Source organism: Galeopterus variegatus, unplaced genomic scaffold (assembly GCF_000696425.1).
Source record: "Galeopterus variegatus unplaced genomic scaffold, G_variegatus-3.0.2 Scaffold2520, whole genome shotgun sequence".
Lineage (NCBI taxonomy): Eukaryota > Metazoa > Chordata > Mammalia > Dermoptera > Cynocephalidae > Galeopterus > Galeopterus variegatus.
The window spans coordinates 138139-155565 of NW_007728631.1; the positions used below are offsets into that span (position 1 = coordinate 138139).

Genomic DNA, 17427 nt, shown 5'->3' on the forward strand with positions numbered 1-17427 from the left:
TGAAGTTGTTACAACAAGCAAACGGAAAGGACATTCTTGGGGGGGAGGGGAGAGAGGGAGAAGGGCGGGAGGTGTCGGTAATGGGCCATAATAATCATATACATTGTATATTGACAAAATAAAAATTTAATGAAAAAAAATAAAAATAAAACAATTTCTAAGATTTGCTTCAGTAGTGGTATTGCAAACACAGTTGCTAGAGCAACTAATGCTTTATCTTAGGGATGTTTTAACTATGGTAACTCCTTTAAAGTTAATCTCTGTATCCAAATAGGCTTTCATTGACTAACTTCTAACATAGGATCTTAAATATGTTAGGTGTCCACTGAGTATTAAATGAATGAATAAATGAGCAAAAGACAGTCGTCTGTACCTATTATATTCCTAGTTCTTATTATACGTACGTACAGCACTGTGTGTATGCTGTGGTTTGAATACCAAGGTCATGTTGAGGCTTAATCTTCAAGAGGTATTTGAAGGGTGGGACCTTTAAGAAGTGATTGAACCATGAGGGCTGTGCTCTTGTGAGTGGATTAATCCATTCACGGTATGTTGAGGCTTAATCTTCAAGAGGTATTTGAAGGGTGGGGCCTTTAAGAAGTGATTGAACCATGAGGGCTGTGCTCTTGTGAGTGGATTAATCCATTCACGGATAAATGGGTTAATGGATGGGTGTGTTATCATGAGAGTGGCACCAGCAGCTTTATAAAGAGAGGAAGAAGCACTTTAATGCTCGCTCTTTCTCCCTTGCCATGTGATACCCTGCACCACTTTGGGACTCTGCAGAGAGTCCTCCCCAAGAAGGCCCTCACCAGATGTACCCACTTGACACTAGACTTCCCAGCCTCCAAAGCTTTCAAAAATAAACTTTGCTTCTTTATAAATTACCCAGTTTCAAGTACTCTGTTATAAGTAACAGGAAACTGATTAATACAATGTGGCTTTGCCAAAACTGTTTATAGCTATTATGATTTTCATTTTTTTTTTTTATTAATGAGTAAATGAGGTACAGAGTAGTAAAAAGAACACTTTCTATTACACCAGGGATGGCAAGTAAATTTTATCTTGAGGGCTAGACTCAATTAATGATAGTAGATACCTAGAACTAGACAGTAATATCTACTTGGATAGTAGACACTGGAGTAGATATTTGTAATGTGAAGGCCTAGGAGATTGTGCCTATTCTCATTGTGAAAGACTACATGTTGGGTTAATATTGTCTGCCCTGGGTCTGAAATGGGGGAGTGGTATTTTTAATGTGGTTGGCATTTAAAATCTCTGCGCTAGGCCACTATGCCCCACAGAGATAGGATCTCTATAGTATTGTCAGACTGTTTGATGCTTTGAATTCTGTACTGAATATTCAGCAATCATTTTTGTTTGGTTTTGTTTATTTGTTTTTGTATGCCTGCATCTAAAAGAAGGTCCGCTGAATTATTTCTTTAATTTCTTAATGTGCTTTAATTGAGTTTTCTTTCCTAGAGCTAGAACTTTGATTATTCACCAATATAGTGGATCAATGTGATATTCTGCAGAATGTCCAGGTATTTCAGGTCCCTTATGACAGGTGATAGGAGAATTAATACAGACCTGGGAGAATTCTGTGTGTACTTCAGTCTGTCCCAAGCAAAAAGGAATTTTTTAATACTCTCCTTTTCATCAGATGTAGAAAAGAGTGCATTCTCCCAATCAGTAGCTGCATACCATTTACTTGAGGCAGTGCGAAAATGCTTAAGACTTTTGCAAAATACCGCAGTGGCACAGAAGCACAGAAGCTGCAATTGGGATCGAGTTTATGGTGGTCCATTGTCATCCTTCAGAATCTTAGCATCTTTCTGTTTTTGGTAGAGGATGTATTTTTGATTCAAATGGGTTTACGATGAGGCCATCACCCCTACATCCTTTACTTTATATACTGAAGGGTGGCAATAATCTCTGTGATTTCTTCCAGGATACTTTCTCCTCCTTTTCTTCCTCCTCATTCTGCTTCTCTTTCTTCTTGTACTGTCTTGGCTGAAGGAGAGGAGTGAGCAGTTTCAAAAATTTCCAATTGCCCTTCCCTACTATGATAGCTTTTGTATTACAAGTCAAGGTACTAATATGTGATGGGAGCTATTCCACCTTTCAAATATATCTATTCCAATTATGCACTTGGGGACTGAAAAATAACCATAGGGAAATGGGGGCCTATGACCCAGCTTCCAAGTCCCATTTTAGAGACCCCTTACTCAGCTCACTGCTGACACCAAGCTTCTTAAGTCTGATTCCCTAGGACACAGATTCTTGGAGGAAGATTTGTTTGCAAGAAGTTGTTGCCCTTGGATTCAATACCTGTGGGAAAGTGAAGAACGGAGGACCAGGCAGAGGGAGAAGTTGAACTGTGATGTAGTCAGAACAAAGGCCTCAGTCAGCCATGCAGGATCTCTAGAGCTAGTATGGCCTTCCAGCTCTGCTACCCTGAGACAAAGGGTAGATTTGTATGTTCCTGCATCAGCCCTACTCATCAGATGATCATAGAGAGGGGGAATGATTTTGGATAATGTGGCTGTCTCTAGCTGAGACCAATTTCTGAAAGAGAGTTCAGTGAAATGCCATCAGCTTCTGAGAATGCCTTAGTCCTATAGGAGTATCTGAGCAGCACTTCACCTAACTTTACCAGCATATGGAGGTTATTTCTATCAACCTTTTGTTCTACCACCTCTTGAACTCAACTATTCATACCTAATGATTATCAAAAACTGTTTACATATCATGAAGTATAAGACACCATTAGGTAATCTGTTTTGTTATTTTCTGAGAATTTTTGTTGTGTATCTAAATGCCTTAGTCCTATAGGAGTATCTGAGCAGCACTTCACCTAACTTTACCAGCATATGGAGGTTATTTCTATCAACCTTTTGTTCTACCACCTCTTGAACTCAACTATTCATACCTAATGATTATCAAAAACTGTTTACATATCATGAAGTATAAGACACCATTAGGTAATCTGTTTTGTTATTTTCTGAGAATTTTTGTTGTGTATCTATAATCTTGCAATCAGCTGAATCATGCAAATGCTCAAACATTTCTATTGATTTTTGCTAATCAGAAAATGAACATTACATAAGGGAGTTCATTAAGATCTGAAATATTTTATTCAAAGTTTCAATGGATTTTGTGGATGTTTTAGTAGTCTTATTGTGCTTAATGTAGTGTATTACAAAGTTGAAAACTCATGGCACATAACTGGTGTAATTTCCCAACTTGCCATTGTTATAAAACCAACATGGCATAACCAAACATTATGTAAAGCAGTGTAATTGTTTTTTGTCAACAATAACACCCAAATTTAAATAGCTATATATTTAGAACGATGGATTACAGCTTCTTAGCCAATTATTAAGCCATGCTTTCCCAGCAGAAGAGGAGGAGAGACCTGTGGAGTTCATGAAGGCAGGAGAGGCTGTGGTGAGAGAAAGAAAGCACCACTTTGACCGTTTTGACCCCTGACTACTTCAAGGCTGGCCCTGGTGAGCACATGGAACAAGAGCTGGCAAAAACTGCTGCTTTGCCCTTTGTAGGAAGTTGCTTGGAGGCTGCAGAGGAGAAGATGGCCTTGGCGGCCCCCAGGCCAGCAAGACCACTAACAGGGTTCCCTTGGACCCACATAGGAGTGAGGGGTCACAGACAACTGAATAAAGGAGCCACTGAGAGGCCAGTGAGTCATTGCAAGGGACCAGCACATGGCCCGTGCCATGGGAAGTGTTTGGAGTGCAGGGGGTGGGGGAGACAGGCCCACTGGGGGAACACTGGGACGCAGCATGGACAGCTGATCTGCCCCCCAATCAGCACGGGCCCACTCAGTGGAGACTGGTCAGGAATATAGAACTTCAGTGGGTACAGTTTGCTGAAAGGACTCAGGCTCAGACCAGAGTTTCCACACAACCTGGTTGTAATGGACCTCACAAGACTCGGAAGTGCTTACAAGGTCAACAATTAAAACTTGAGCTGCACAAAAAGCATTCCCTAGAGAATCAGCAGCAAAGCAGAAATTTAGCTCAACTACAGGGCTCGAGTGCTGGTTCCTACAGGAAGTTCCCCCATTTTAGAAGTAAACAAAGGACAACAAATTATTTCCAATGCAGAGGTTAAGTGATGGGGGTAGCTAATAATCTGATACAGAACTAAAAGAAAACACAAAAACCCCACAGATCAGAGACAAAGTTCTGATATTAACCAGTAAAGGTCTAACACTACCAAAGAACACCTATAAAACCTGGAAGGACCAGAAGCCCTCCAGGCTCCCAAGCTGGGGTGGAGGGTGGGCTGAGGGCCTCGGCACTCCTCCCCCTAGAACATCTGCATCCAGCCCAGTGACAACCACTGAGCAGCCACCAGAAGTGCCCTGGGCTCCTGAGCTGGGGTGGTGGGGGTGCTGAGGGCCTCAACCATGCCCCCCAAAGTTCGCATCCAGCTCAGCCATGACCAAGCAGCCATCAGAAGCCCCCTGGGCTCCCCTGCTGGTATGAGAGGGGTGCCACGGGCCTGAACCGCATACCCCCTTTCCTCCTCCTCCCACCCTCTCAGCCTCCCCCCAACTGCTCCACAATAGCATCTTAAAATGTAAAATAATAATAATAATGAATAAATAAATTAAAAAAAATAAAACTGTGACCGAAGACTGTGGGGAACACAGCATGGTAAACTCTCCACCTCTCTCTGGCATCCAAAAATTGCTAAAAAGTAAGCAGATACCTTCCTTTACCTTTTAATTTAGTAAATCACAATATATGATGGAGTTTTAGATGACTTAATAGTATATTACACACTATTTTTACTTGGTTACAAATAAATTCTTATTAAACTGCCAAAGATTGCCTTTAAATCAACCTTGGTACGTGGATATTCTGAAAGGAATGTTTTAAATATCATCTATGTTGATTCAGCCCTTCATTCTAGAGAGGCACCTAGGGAGAGAAATGACTTTTGGTTGTTCTGGGGGACCAAGACTCCTGTGGATATCTGCTGTATCAGTGATAATGGTTTGTGCATTTCGAATTATACTTGGTTAAAAGAGAAATTAATATCTAAGAAATGACAAATAGAATGTGGAGAGTTTAACATTACGACAAAATGCACCACATGCATATTTCAGATGAAATGACAAAAATAGATACTTTTAGAAAAGCTGATATCTAATGGTCCCTTAAAAAGTTCAATTGAATTTCAAAAGAAATTTAAGCAATTTTCTGCTTCAGACTTGTCATCTGTGTAGTGCGAACATTTGATTTGGCCATCATAGTGGATTTCCTTGGGAATACTGGCTATGAAACAGGATATTTCAGTATTCGTAAAGACTTTATATACACACAAAAAATTATTCCTCAAGAAATGGAGTGGAACATATACAAATCTGTACAGAAATTTCTACAATGGATGGTGTTATTTGCCTAGTGAAAAAAAAAAAAAAACAGTACTTGTATTGTAAGTAATAAGCAGTCCTGTCTATAACTATTAGGAGGGTTGGTTGAATATATAGAAGTTCCCCATTACTACTGCTGGAAAATGTATATATTATACACACACACACACACACACACATTTCAAAGAAATCGCCATCAAAATATGCCTTCCATTTGATTTTATGTAAGAATGAAATGTGAGTAAAGCTGATCACTTATGTTCTGCATAAAAGAATGGTTCATTATTATTTTTTTAAACCAAAACTCAATAGTTGGTGATGTATTTAATCTTATCCTAAAGAAAACTAGAATAGCAGCCAGGGAACTTAGCTGGGTAAACTTAGAAAGTTATTTAATCTCTCTTTCAGTTCTGCCTACCTCACAGGGTAGCTTTACAGATGAAACACAGATAGAAAAGTTCTTTGGAAAAATAAAGCAACATATAAATGTAAGATAGTATTTCTTTTGTTGTTGCCCTATGAAAGTGAACCGTTAGAAATCTGATGCCAAATGTGGGCATACACTCAACCGTGTAACATAGCTTTTTGAAACACTTGCTGGATAATACATCTTTTGTTTTTCACTAGTATCATACACTATACTGCACATTAAACAGGATACATTGAGCTAAGTAACATAGGACTTTTAATGCTATAAAAATAAATTTTATAGTACAGGCCTTTTAAAAGACTATGCTTCTAACTTCTGCAGAGTACTTTTTTAAAAAAACTCAATTCCTTGTAACTTTACAAATAATACATCAACTCTAACATGTTCAGTGTGTAGAAAAGGTGCCCCCGACCCCCTTGCTTCACAGTAGCTTCCAGATCTCTTTACCATTAAAATGTAATGTAGTTATAGGCAGGAATTCTGGTTTGGATAGGTCATTTCATACACCCAGTAACTGTAATAATGTTGGCTAGCATGTGTTGGCTAAATGAGAGGCCAATCTTACTTTTCTAAATTTTATATAGGAATTCATTCATTCATTCATTCATTCATTCATTCATTCATTCATTCATTCATGTACAAATATTGATCCAGTGCTTACTACGTGTGATATAGGAATTCATTCATTCATTCATTCATTCATTCATGTACAAATATTGATCCAGTGCTTACTACGTGTCCATTTTGATGACTCTGAGGGTTCATAATCTAAAAAGGGGAAACAGGCAGGCAAAGAAATACAGATATATTTTAAAATAGGCCTCTACAAAGTGTTATGGGATCATAGAAATGAAATTACTTAATTCTATCTGGGGAGATCTGAAAAGTCTTTCCTGAATAGAGGACAAATTGAATCTTGGATAATGAATAAGTGTTTTGGTTATGGAGAACATCTGAGAATTAATGAAGGTAATAAGTGTTGGGAAACAATTCTTCATCTTACTAGCGAGGCACTAATGCCTTTATTTAGGACTGTCTTCTCAAGGATGTTTTTATAGCAAAAAGCCTTGGAAGGCAGGGAAAGTGTCTCCTTCTGGAACAAAGGGCAGGTGTACCTACTGCCCATTATGAAATATTGAGGTCCCCAAGTACAGTTCCTGAAATGTAACCCACTGCATGGGCATGTGTCCCCTGGTCCTCCTCCAGTTTCTCATTCTCCAGTGGGTCACCTTTCATACTTGCTGACTATGTATCATGTGAGAGCCTTCTCTTGATGATCTTCAGTCTCTTCCTGGGTATTACTACCTCTGTATTTACTTTTCTAAGGAGCTTCAGATATGTACAAACAATGCATAGTAGGCAAATCCATGTAAATGTTCTACAAGCACATATAATCCAGAAATTCAAAATGAGCTCATTATCTCCCCACCAGAACATGCTTCTTCTCCAATATTCCCCACAACATACTGTTCTTTACCTTCTCTTTTACCTCCTATATATAATTGGTCCATCTATTCCTGGTTCTATTTTAGCATATACTCATTACTCAGCACAGTACGTAACACAGACTGTAGTAAGTAATTACTTGTTGACTGTATTTGTGAATTTCTTCTGTCACTGACAATTCAAATTGTTTAGAAAAGCTAAACAGCATTATATTCAAGAAGAACCTAAAATAATATCAAATAAGAAAATATTCTGTTTTGACTGAAACGGCCCTAATTGTTGGTGGCCTATACTTTAATTTCTTCAGGTTACTTGTTAATAATGCCAACTACAACATGCTGATGCAGAGGAAGGTCCCCAGCTCTTTAATTGTACTCAGCAGATTATCTCAACACTATGTTCCTTTTTTAAGTAAACATTGCCATTTAGTAAAGTACTCTTTGTCCATGTGTGCCCCAAGTTAATTGCTGTTGAAAATGCAGTTTCAGGATAATGAGACCACATGGCTTAAGATTGCCTAATTTCATTTTTGTTTCATTTCTGCCGTCGTAGGACTGGAGGTAATAAGAAAGAAGAGTGGAGTCTTCTCATTTACTCCTCCTTCCCATGCTATACCTTTCCTTTATTGCTTGGTGGAAATTGTAACCACTCTAAATTAGTCATGATTTCATGATTGCCATCCAAAACCGAGCCTAAACCTGAGGACCCCCACGCCTCCCTTCTCAACCCTCCACCCTCCCAAGTTAATGTAATTCATCACAACCTGCACAGAAGATGCAGAAATAAGAATTTTCCTTCTTTGTTAATTTTTCTTATTGAATTGCCGAATTTCATGGGAACTGTGGAGGGTGGTCTATAAACATTGTAACAGTAACGTTCGCTGAGTTAGCATAGAATGCTGGTAAAGCTAATAATGGCTTTGGGCCCAGAAATGGCCAGAGAGCATTCTTCTGTGCCATAGATACAAAGTGGGTTCTGCATCCAAAACAACCACTTCATCGGTATGTGTCAATGATTGTTACAATGACAGAGTGAGAAAATATGAATTGGTTTGCTTGAATTCATTATTCCTGATGAAAGGCAAAACAAAAAATGAACAATAGAGACAGAGAGAAAGAAAGAAAGAAACAAAAATCACAATAATACGCTGAACTTTTAGAAAACAAGAGGTGGAAAAGGGGAGGGGGGGCTAGTGAGGAATTGGTCAATGGTCACAAAGAATGATTGTGAATTGTAATGATGAATAAGCTAACTATACTGATCTAACCACCACACATTCTACACAATTATTGAAAATCAACGTTTTTCAATGTACCCCACATGTATGTATAATAAAAAAATATACGAATAAAACAAACAAACAAAACTTGGAAGCACAGACCCTGTGGATTTGGGCTGATTCTATCAACTCTTCATTTGAAGAACTTGATGATGGGTTACCCACTCTGAGCTCAGGGGTACCCAGAGATTATGTTGGTACAGTCTGAAAAGATGTAACTTACTTTTGGTTTTAACTACTATATGAAACTTAGAAAGGCTGTTCCTATTTTTTCCTATTTTAAATCATAGCCTTCTAAGTAGGAATATTATGAAGGCAAATGGACCTTCTAAACTAGGTCCATAGTACCGAGTCTAGGGACAGAGGTTCCGGAATTTGCCATCTCAGACTTGGGCAAAATGTAGAACAGGGTATTTATTACACTGGGCTAGAAGTAGGCTATTCTGAGTGGGATATTGAGGTTTGGATACTATTAAAGGTCTGTCCTTCAGAGAACAGCATTTAGGTGGTAACTGTGCTTTGTAACAGAGAAGAAAAAACAGCAAGTTTTCTTATCTAGCCTCAACTTTCTGGGCACAAGCCATCCACACTCAAATTCAGGGTATAAAGGGTGATATCTTGTGTGATTCTTCATGGTAGAAGTCTGTTAATATGAGCATCTAATTTTTTAATTAACTCTAACTGGTGAGTTTATCCTTACACACAGAATTACCCAACAGATTTGCTCTTTGGATACTGGTTAAATTAACTATTCCAGAGTTATATTTTAGAAATTAATCTTTTGAATTTTAGTCATAACTAGACTGAATAGCGTAAGAAGTATTATAAGAAAAAATAAATTCATGTTGAAAATTATATAAACAGGATATTTAGATTATGTCATTGTGTTGAGTTCTTACTGTTTTAACTTTCTGTGGAAGACTTTAACCAAGTGTGATTGTTTAAGTCTTCAAATAATCCAGTGTGGCAACCTGAAAATTATTTATTTTTCTTATCTTGTGTTTTGCATTCCAGGAATCATCTCAGTTATCTGGACTCCCTGAGTATGTTAAAATAGTAGAAGTTGGACCTAGAGATGGATTGCAGAATGAAAAGGTAGTTTTATATTAGTTTTTACACAGTTTATTTCAAATGATAAGTCTAAATATTAATATTTCTTAAGATTTTAAAGACTTCTGTGGATTTTATGTTACATGGCTATGTTTGTTCTTAATTGCTACTTGAATTTATAAATCATAAATTTTATTTGCTTTCAGTTAGGAAGTAATCTGTGTGTGCTTCTATACCATTTAAAATGATGAAATAAAATAACTTTGGATGTTTTATAGGTTATAGTTCCTACAGATATAAAAATTGAATTTATCAATCAACTTTCCCAAACTGGCTTGTCTGTAATAGAAGTAACCAGCTTTGTGTCTTCCAGATGGGTACCACAGGTACGTAAATCTGCAATTCTCTAACTATGTTCTCAATTTAACTTCTAGAAGAATTACTAAGTAAGAACGTGATATACATTGTGAATTTAACCTGATATAATTACTAATTTTCCATATTCTTACAAAATATTGCCATGCACTGAGATATGGTTAAAGAAAAATAACTTTGATGAAATATCTTATGTCAAATGAGTCCTAAAATGTTACTTGGAACTCCACACTAAAACTGTGTGAGTATATGGTCAAATATAATGTATAGAAGATAAGGCTCTTACATAGCAAGTTAGGGGCCTGCCCTCATTTATTATTGCATGACTGACATTATGAATAATCTGAACATCTTTAAGTGCTTTAGACTTTTGGTCTGTTAAAGGAAAATGATAATTGGGCCTGATACCTTCCCCACAGAATTCCCTATCAAAGAGTGAGAAATGTAGATATACACTCTCTTTATTTTGCTTCTTATAGCACTTATATTTGCTAGAGTGATAAGGCATCAAAGATATCCTCAAAGACATGGCAAGAGAATAACCTAGATTCTCCCTTGAAATATAAGATGATAGAGCTCTATCAGAGTTTTCAGGCATGGGGCAGCAGTCATCACATCTGAGACTTGACTCTTCTTTCAAACATGATTAGTAATTAGCAACCAGTAAAACTCTCTCTCTTCCTAATCCAGTGCCTGTTCTCAGACGTTGTATCCCTCAGTCTCTCCCCAGCACTTGATTTCACTGAATGCTCTTGATCTCATTCTCATGGTTTCCTTTATTCTCCACTCTCTTGATTCAGTTATTTCCCCAATTGCTCTTTTCCTGTCATCTCTGACATCTTTTCATGACCACTGAATTTAAGGTTCCCCTAAGATTCTGTTTTCAGTGCTTTTCTCTACCTCTGCTTTCTTCTTTGGCTACCCTTCCAACATCATAGTCACTTCTATGAGGATGACGAATCTAGATTTCTAGTCCTGCCCTCCTGATAAGCTTCAGCTAGATGTGTTGCCTGTACCTCAAACTCATTGGATTTAAAATCAAACTCATTATCATCCATCCTGCTTTATTGCTTATAGCTCAACGGTCCCTGGTGGAATCTTGGATTTTAATCCTCAAAGGGTTGTCTTCTGTATCCAGTCAGTTACTGTCTTAATTAGGGCTACTGTAACAGAATACCATCGACTGGGTGACATAATGACAGAGATTTATTTCTCACACTTCTGGAGGCTGGGAAGTCTAAGATCAAGGTACTGGTAGAATCAGTGTCTGGTGAGGACCTGCTTCCTGGCTTGCAGAGGGCTGTCTTCTCATTGTTTCCTCCTATGGTGGAGAGCAGAGATGGGAAGCAAGCTCTCATGTCTCTTCTTATAAAGGTACTAATTCCATTCATGAGAGCTCTACCCTTATGACCTCATTATCCTCCCAAAGGCCCCACCTCCTAATGCCATCACTTTGGAGGTCAAGATTTCAACATATGGATTTTGAGGAGATACAAACATTCGGTCCATAACAGTTACTGACTCATAAAATGTTTTCTCTTCAATAGTTTATACTTGTCTTCTTTTAAATCCCATTGATGTATTAGTAATCCAGACCCTCACTGACTAATTATTGTGGCAGTCCCTTAAATGATATTCCTAAGCATTGCTTATCCCTTCCTTATACATTTTGCCTATTTCTTCTAAAATAATAACATCAGCCTTCACAAAGTCACATTCTAAGTTCGTTATCGGTTTCCCTTCTCCCCACTGACAAAGCTTGGAAACTTTGGTCTGATACTCAAAGCACTCAACACCTCCCCCTCCACCTTTTGTAGCCTTAATTCTATTGCCCTACTTCACTTTGCTGAAGTTGCTGCTAAACCAAACTGCTTCTTGTTCCTTATTTGTATGTCCTGTCTCTTTATCTATATAGCACTTTATCTATACTTGCTCATGTACATCTCAATTTCTGCATTGCTCTGCAGTTATAACAGGATGTTGGAAAAGAGCTTAAAACATTAAAGTCTGTTTAATTGCAATACGTTTGAGGCAACAGAAGCCACAATAGTATTAATAGTATTAGTAATATGTCATTTTTCACAGAGTTACTTTTATTTATCCTCAAAAGAAACAGTAATTTTTCATCATCTTATTATCACTGCTTACGAACATATGTATTTTTTATAAATGTTTTCTGATTGTCTGCTGCCCGACCATAGGCGCTATGAAGGTAGTAACCATATCTCTTTTATTCATCACTGTAGCCCTGGTGCTTAGTGCATAGTAAGTAGGTCCTCAGTAAATAATTGTGAAATGAATAATGAATCAATCAACTGGAAAGAACAATAACATATTACTTTTAATTTTCTGGTATGGGCAGTTGACTGTTACTTTTGTTCATGTATTTGGTCCTGTGTAATAAAGGCCACAAATATTTTCCTTAGGAAAATGTAAATAGCTTGATTAGACTAGACGTATTTCCTTGAGATTATCATTTTGCAAAATGCTAGCTATTGTTATTTCACTAGCTGCCACTAATTTTAAGAGATAGTGAAACCTTTTTATCATCTTTATGTCTTCATGAAGTCACCTCTGTGTTTGATTCAGTGAGCACCCATTTCATGTATTTGATTATTGCTGGAGAGGAACTGGATAGGCTGGTATGACTTTAAAGTTAGGATTAGGAAAGAGGACCAATCTCACTAATATTAATTGATGAATACCGACAAACCAAAGTTGTATTTCATATATTAAATATTGCTAGTCCTCTTCAAGATACTTTTGTTTTCTAATGGTTCTATAAAGCCACCTACAAAATATTCTTCTTTCCCTCAGTGATGCTTAGGGGCACATACTGGTATTATACAACACTGGAAATTAATTGATAGGTTATTCTTCAGACTGATTTAGGACGCCTGCCGTAACATTTAGAAGGATGAGACTGCAATCCTTTCTAGAAGGCCACACTTGTTCTTGCACAGCTAGTTAAGAGAAAATATGGACAAAAGAAAAAGGATGGCATTCCCTCTGTGAGCAGGAAACTGGAAAATGCCTCCTGGCCTCCCAATAAGTAGATACATGTGATAGGACTATAAAATGAGATGATTTATCCAGTCTGGTTCAGAGTTTAATTCAGGACTTAACCAATTGAGATTTAATGAACTCTTCCTTGACTAAAAGTATTATAGATTAAGTGACTGAATTCCCCTACCTAGCTCTTGAGGATAACTGTGGTGGTGAGAAGTGCTTCTACAACTGTGTCCCTGTCCATATTCTGCCTTGAGTTTGAGTATAGGACTTAACCTTTCTGAATTTTGGAAATCCCAGCAGTGATTCCAGCTGTGCAGGAGGGTTGCAGGTTATAAGACACACAAATGTCCCTATGTGTGCATGCCCAGAGTCCAGAACATCTGGCTCCTGACCAGTGCTCAAGAGTGTTATTTAAGAGAATGCCTGACTGACAGATGGTGACTTAACCTTTCTGAATTTTGGAAATCCCAGCAGTGATTCCAGCTGTGCAGGAGGGTTGCAGGTTATAAGGCACACAAATGTCCCTATGTGTGCATGCCCAGAGTCCAGACATCTGGCTCCTGACCAGTGCTCAAGAGTGTTATTTAAGAGAATGCCTGACTGACAGATGGACTGACCGACTGACTCTGGGCTCCGCACAAGTTAACTCCTTCTCTTTTCCTAAATCAGCCTTTCTCCTGAAGATTAAAGTATGTGTGTAATTGAAATGTTGGATTGTATTCAATCTGAATAAAGATACTCTCCTTCAAATACTAAATAATATGTTATATATTTCACTTTTAATACTCATCTGATTACATGCGTTTCAAACCTGTAAAAAAGCAGTGTGCCTGAATCAAAGAAAGATGAGATTCATTTTCTGAAGTCGTACCAGTCACTAACCAGATAACAAGGGTATTTCAAAGGGCGATATTGAGACTATCCCATTTTCGTGATTGGATTATTGTCCATAATTGCTTCTGCCTTACATTTCAGTGAGCTTTCCTGAGAAGAGCATTTTTTAATTTCTCTTTTAAAATTTTATATTGTTCTGTCTCATTTTAGAAAGAAGTTATATGAAGTCAGAATCTGACAAAATAATGTCTGAGATTTGTGACAGAACACCTGTAGTACAACAGTGTACTTATATATCAGCTGATATAATTTCTACTTCTTGTAAAGACAATATGTGAGATGTTAAACTTGTATTCTGTTAGTTCTCCGCATCTTTTATTTTTTTCCCTCAAACGTAGGTCATGGGAATAGTCCTTTAGTTTATGTTTAGATTGCTGCTTGTTCACTTATTTCTTTTTTTAGCATTTTAAATCTTTTTTACAGTTTCCCTCCTACTGTTTTGTTTGGCAGAGGCTTTCTAACTCAAACAGCTAAAAGAAAAGTTCCACGGTAGCAGGGTGCCATATAAAACAGGATCCCACACCTATAATCTAAATGGCTACAGATGATAAAATACCTGCCATTAAAAAATACATGTTCGTTACAACTTATCTGGAAAAAGATTTCCTTAGAGTGACATGTAATATAAGAACATTTGAAATGAATCCAGATAGCCCCTCGCTTAGACGGAGCAAACAATAGCAGCAGAAAGAAAACATGTTTATGAAAATAGGTTTATGATGACTTTGCAATGTGGAGGTTAGCAGTAAGCTATTTAAATTATTATGAATGTTTTTAAAGTAAGCTAGAGTTTTACATTCATCTTTAATTTAGCCTTTTTCTAAACAATTTCGTTCACATAAGTGATTAAAGTGAACATCATTTATTTAAATATTAGAATACACTAAATGTACATTAGCTATTTAAATTATTATGAATGTTTTTAAAGTAAGCTAGAGTTTTACATTCATCTTTAATTTAGCCTTTTTCTAAACAATTTCATTCACATAAGTGATTAAAGTGAACATCATTTATTTAAATATTAGAATACACTAAATGTACATGATACTGAATGTTTATGTATGCCATATGCAAAGGCTCAGTTATAAATATTTGCTCCCTGACTAGTTAACTTTTAACTGTTGGAATAGGTGGGTCACAAGTCTTTACTGTGGGGGGTAGAGATAGATTTTCTTCATAAAAGTAAAAAGAAATAGACATAAAAGACTAACAATTATTTACAAGTTACTAACACTTAAAATATGGCCTAAACTCAATGTTAGCAAGAAGGAATGTGTAAACTTTTCCCTACGCTCCTTTTAGTGTGTAATACAATTAGTTCTTTGTTGGCAGTGAAGACACATTTACTGGACTAAAGTTTGATTTAGATTTACTTTGATGAGATGCAGGAGGCTAACTTTTGCTACTGAGTCCCGTCTGGCGTCTCCTCCTGGCTCTGCTCTGAGAGGGGTGGGTGTAGAGAAGAGGCAAGGAAGGGGGTAATTTTGTGAAGATGTTGGGTGTGTGTGTGTGTGTGTGTGAGAGAGAGAGAGTGAGAGTGAAAGAGAAAGAAAGGGAACAGTGAACCCCCCCAAATTGTTTGCTTATAAGGTGCAGTTATCCTACCATACTGGGAGGATTCCAATGTGAGGCTCATCCATTATATCCCAGATAAGTTGGCCTCTGCCACCTCCCCAGAGAGGATCCTGGTGAAATTTACCAAAATCACAGTTCCTTTTTCCTGGTGTTACAGGAGTCCCCTTATCCAGATAGGTGGTGGAGAGGAGGATGTAAGCTGAAAGGGGAGTGAGACTTAACCCAAACTCTTTTCAAAGGAGCCTGACTTGGAATACTCAAGTCTGTGCTTAGTGTACTATTTCCTACTGCACACAAAGGTGCTGGCATGGAGGTCAAAGCCACATTGCAACCCAACTCTCCCTTAATTGCTTTCCTGCTCAGTAACTGTAGGCCTTTCCTATATTTTTATAATAGAGGTGGATCTTTTAAACTATCCCAATAGCCTCAGGAACTAGGCAATCCAAATTATCAAGAATATTCATAGGTGAAGCCTCATATCTTTTCTTTTGTCCTGAATTGGTAGTTCAGGTGCACACACTGGTGCTGTTTTCTAGCTAAGTGGCTTATATTAAGAGGCGTAATGCAGTATTTCTTGAGAAACAGTTTTGAAATGTACTAGGCTTGTTCTGTTTTTCAACTTATTTGAGAATGTTGAATTTATTACACGTTGAGTAATTGCTGTTTGTTCAATATTTGGTCTTAGAGAAGGAATAAAGACACTAAGTTCTTTAGTAAATGACCTCAGGTGATTATAGAAAGTTAAATGGGAGGTAAAATTGTGCTATGGGAGCTACATCCACATAGATAAAATATGTTAGCTCTTCAGGAAAATAGAAAACAAGCATATGCTATTTGCCGGTTCCCAGTATTTAATAGGAGGAACCATAGATTCTTTAGATTGCTTCAATAGGTCCAGTGTTTTTCTACTGGCTGTATAGCTTGTGGCAGATATTCTGTGTGTTTGTGCAAGTGTGTGTGTACATTTGTATTCAAGTATGTACAATTGCCATATATCCTGAAAACTAGTAGCATTAAGCTGGTTCTTCTGATTATCTTTATAACTGATAATCCCAAAATTTAGTGGCTTAAAACAATAACAATATTTGTTTTTGCCTGTGGTTTCTGTGGATCAAGAATGCAAAAGTGGTTTAACTGGGCATGTCTAGCTAGAGGTTTCTCCAGTACTAGCAGTCAGATAGACGGTGGTCAGAGCTGGAACAGTAGTGAGGGCCTGGGTGGCCGGGGCAGCCAGGAGCTGGCTGGACACCTCTCTTTCTTCATGTGTTCTCAGAGACTTTCCATGTGATTTCTCTGCATGGGCTAGTTTGTACTTTACTACAGCATAACATCCTTAGACATCTAACATGATGGCTCAGAGATCGAAAGGCGAGTCTTTTAAGAGGCAAGCAAAGTAGTATGCCTTTTATAACCTCATAAATTTCATAGTGTTACCTTCTGATAACCTATTAGTTGAGGCAGTTACAAAGCCCACCCAGTTACAAAAGGAGTGGATAGACACCGCCTTTTGATCTGGGTATGGCATTCTGGAAGAGCAAGTAGGAGAAAAATATCATCGAGGCCTGTTTTAGTCCATTTTCTGTTGCTATAACAGAGTACCATACACTGGATAATTTACAAAGAAAAGAATAGTTTATTTAGCTCACAGTTCTGGAGGCTGGGAAGTCCAAGAGCATGGCACTAACGTCTAATGAGGGTCTGGGCAGTTGTGCCAAGCTCAGGTCTCTCTCTTCCTCTTCTTATAAAGCCACCAGTCCCATCATGGGGGGCTGCACCCTGGTGATCTTATCTGATTCTAATTACTTCCCAAAGGCCCCACCTCCAAATGCCATGAACAGGTAAATTTGGGGATTAAATGTCCAACACGTGAAGTTTGGGAGACATATTTAAAACATAGCAGGTTTATTTTTTTTGCTCGGCATTGCTTTGGCTATGAGTGGTCTTTTATTATTCCATATAAAT

General features: G+C 37.8%; 1 protein-coding gene across 2 annotated transcripts in view; it reads left to right on the top strand.

The window, feature by feature from the left end:
* Positions 1–17427, top strand: part of HMGCLL1 (3-hydroxymethyl-3-methylglutaryl-CoA lyase-like 1) — a 153878-nt gene that overhangs the window by 30477 nt on the left and 105974 nt on the right. For both annotated transcript variants that reach the window (XM_008582101.1, XM_008582102.1), the window contains exons 2-3: positions 9574–9654; positions 9888–9995. In XM_008582101.1, the coding sequence (XP_008580323.1) occupies positions 9574–9654; positions 9888–9995 (189 nt within the window). The remainder of the gene's footprint in view (positions 1–9573; positions 9655–9887; positions 9996–17427) is intronic.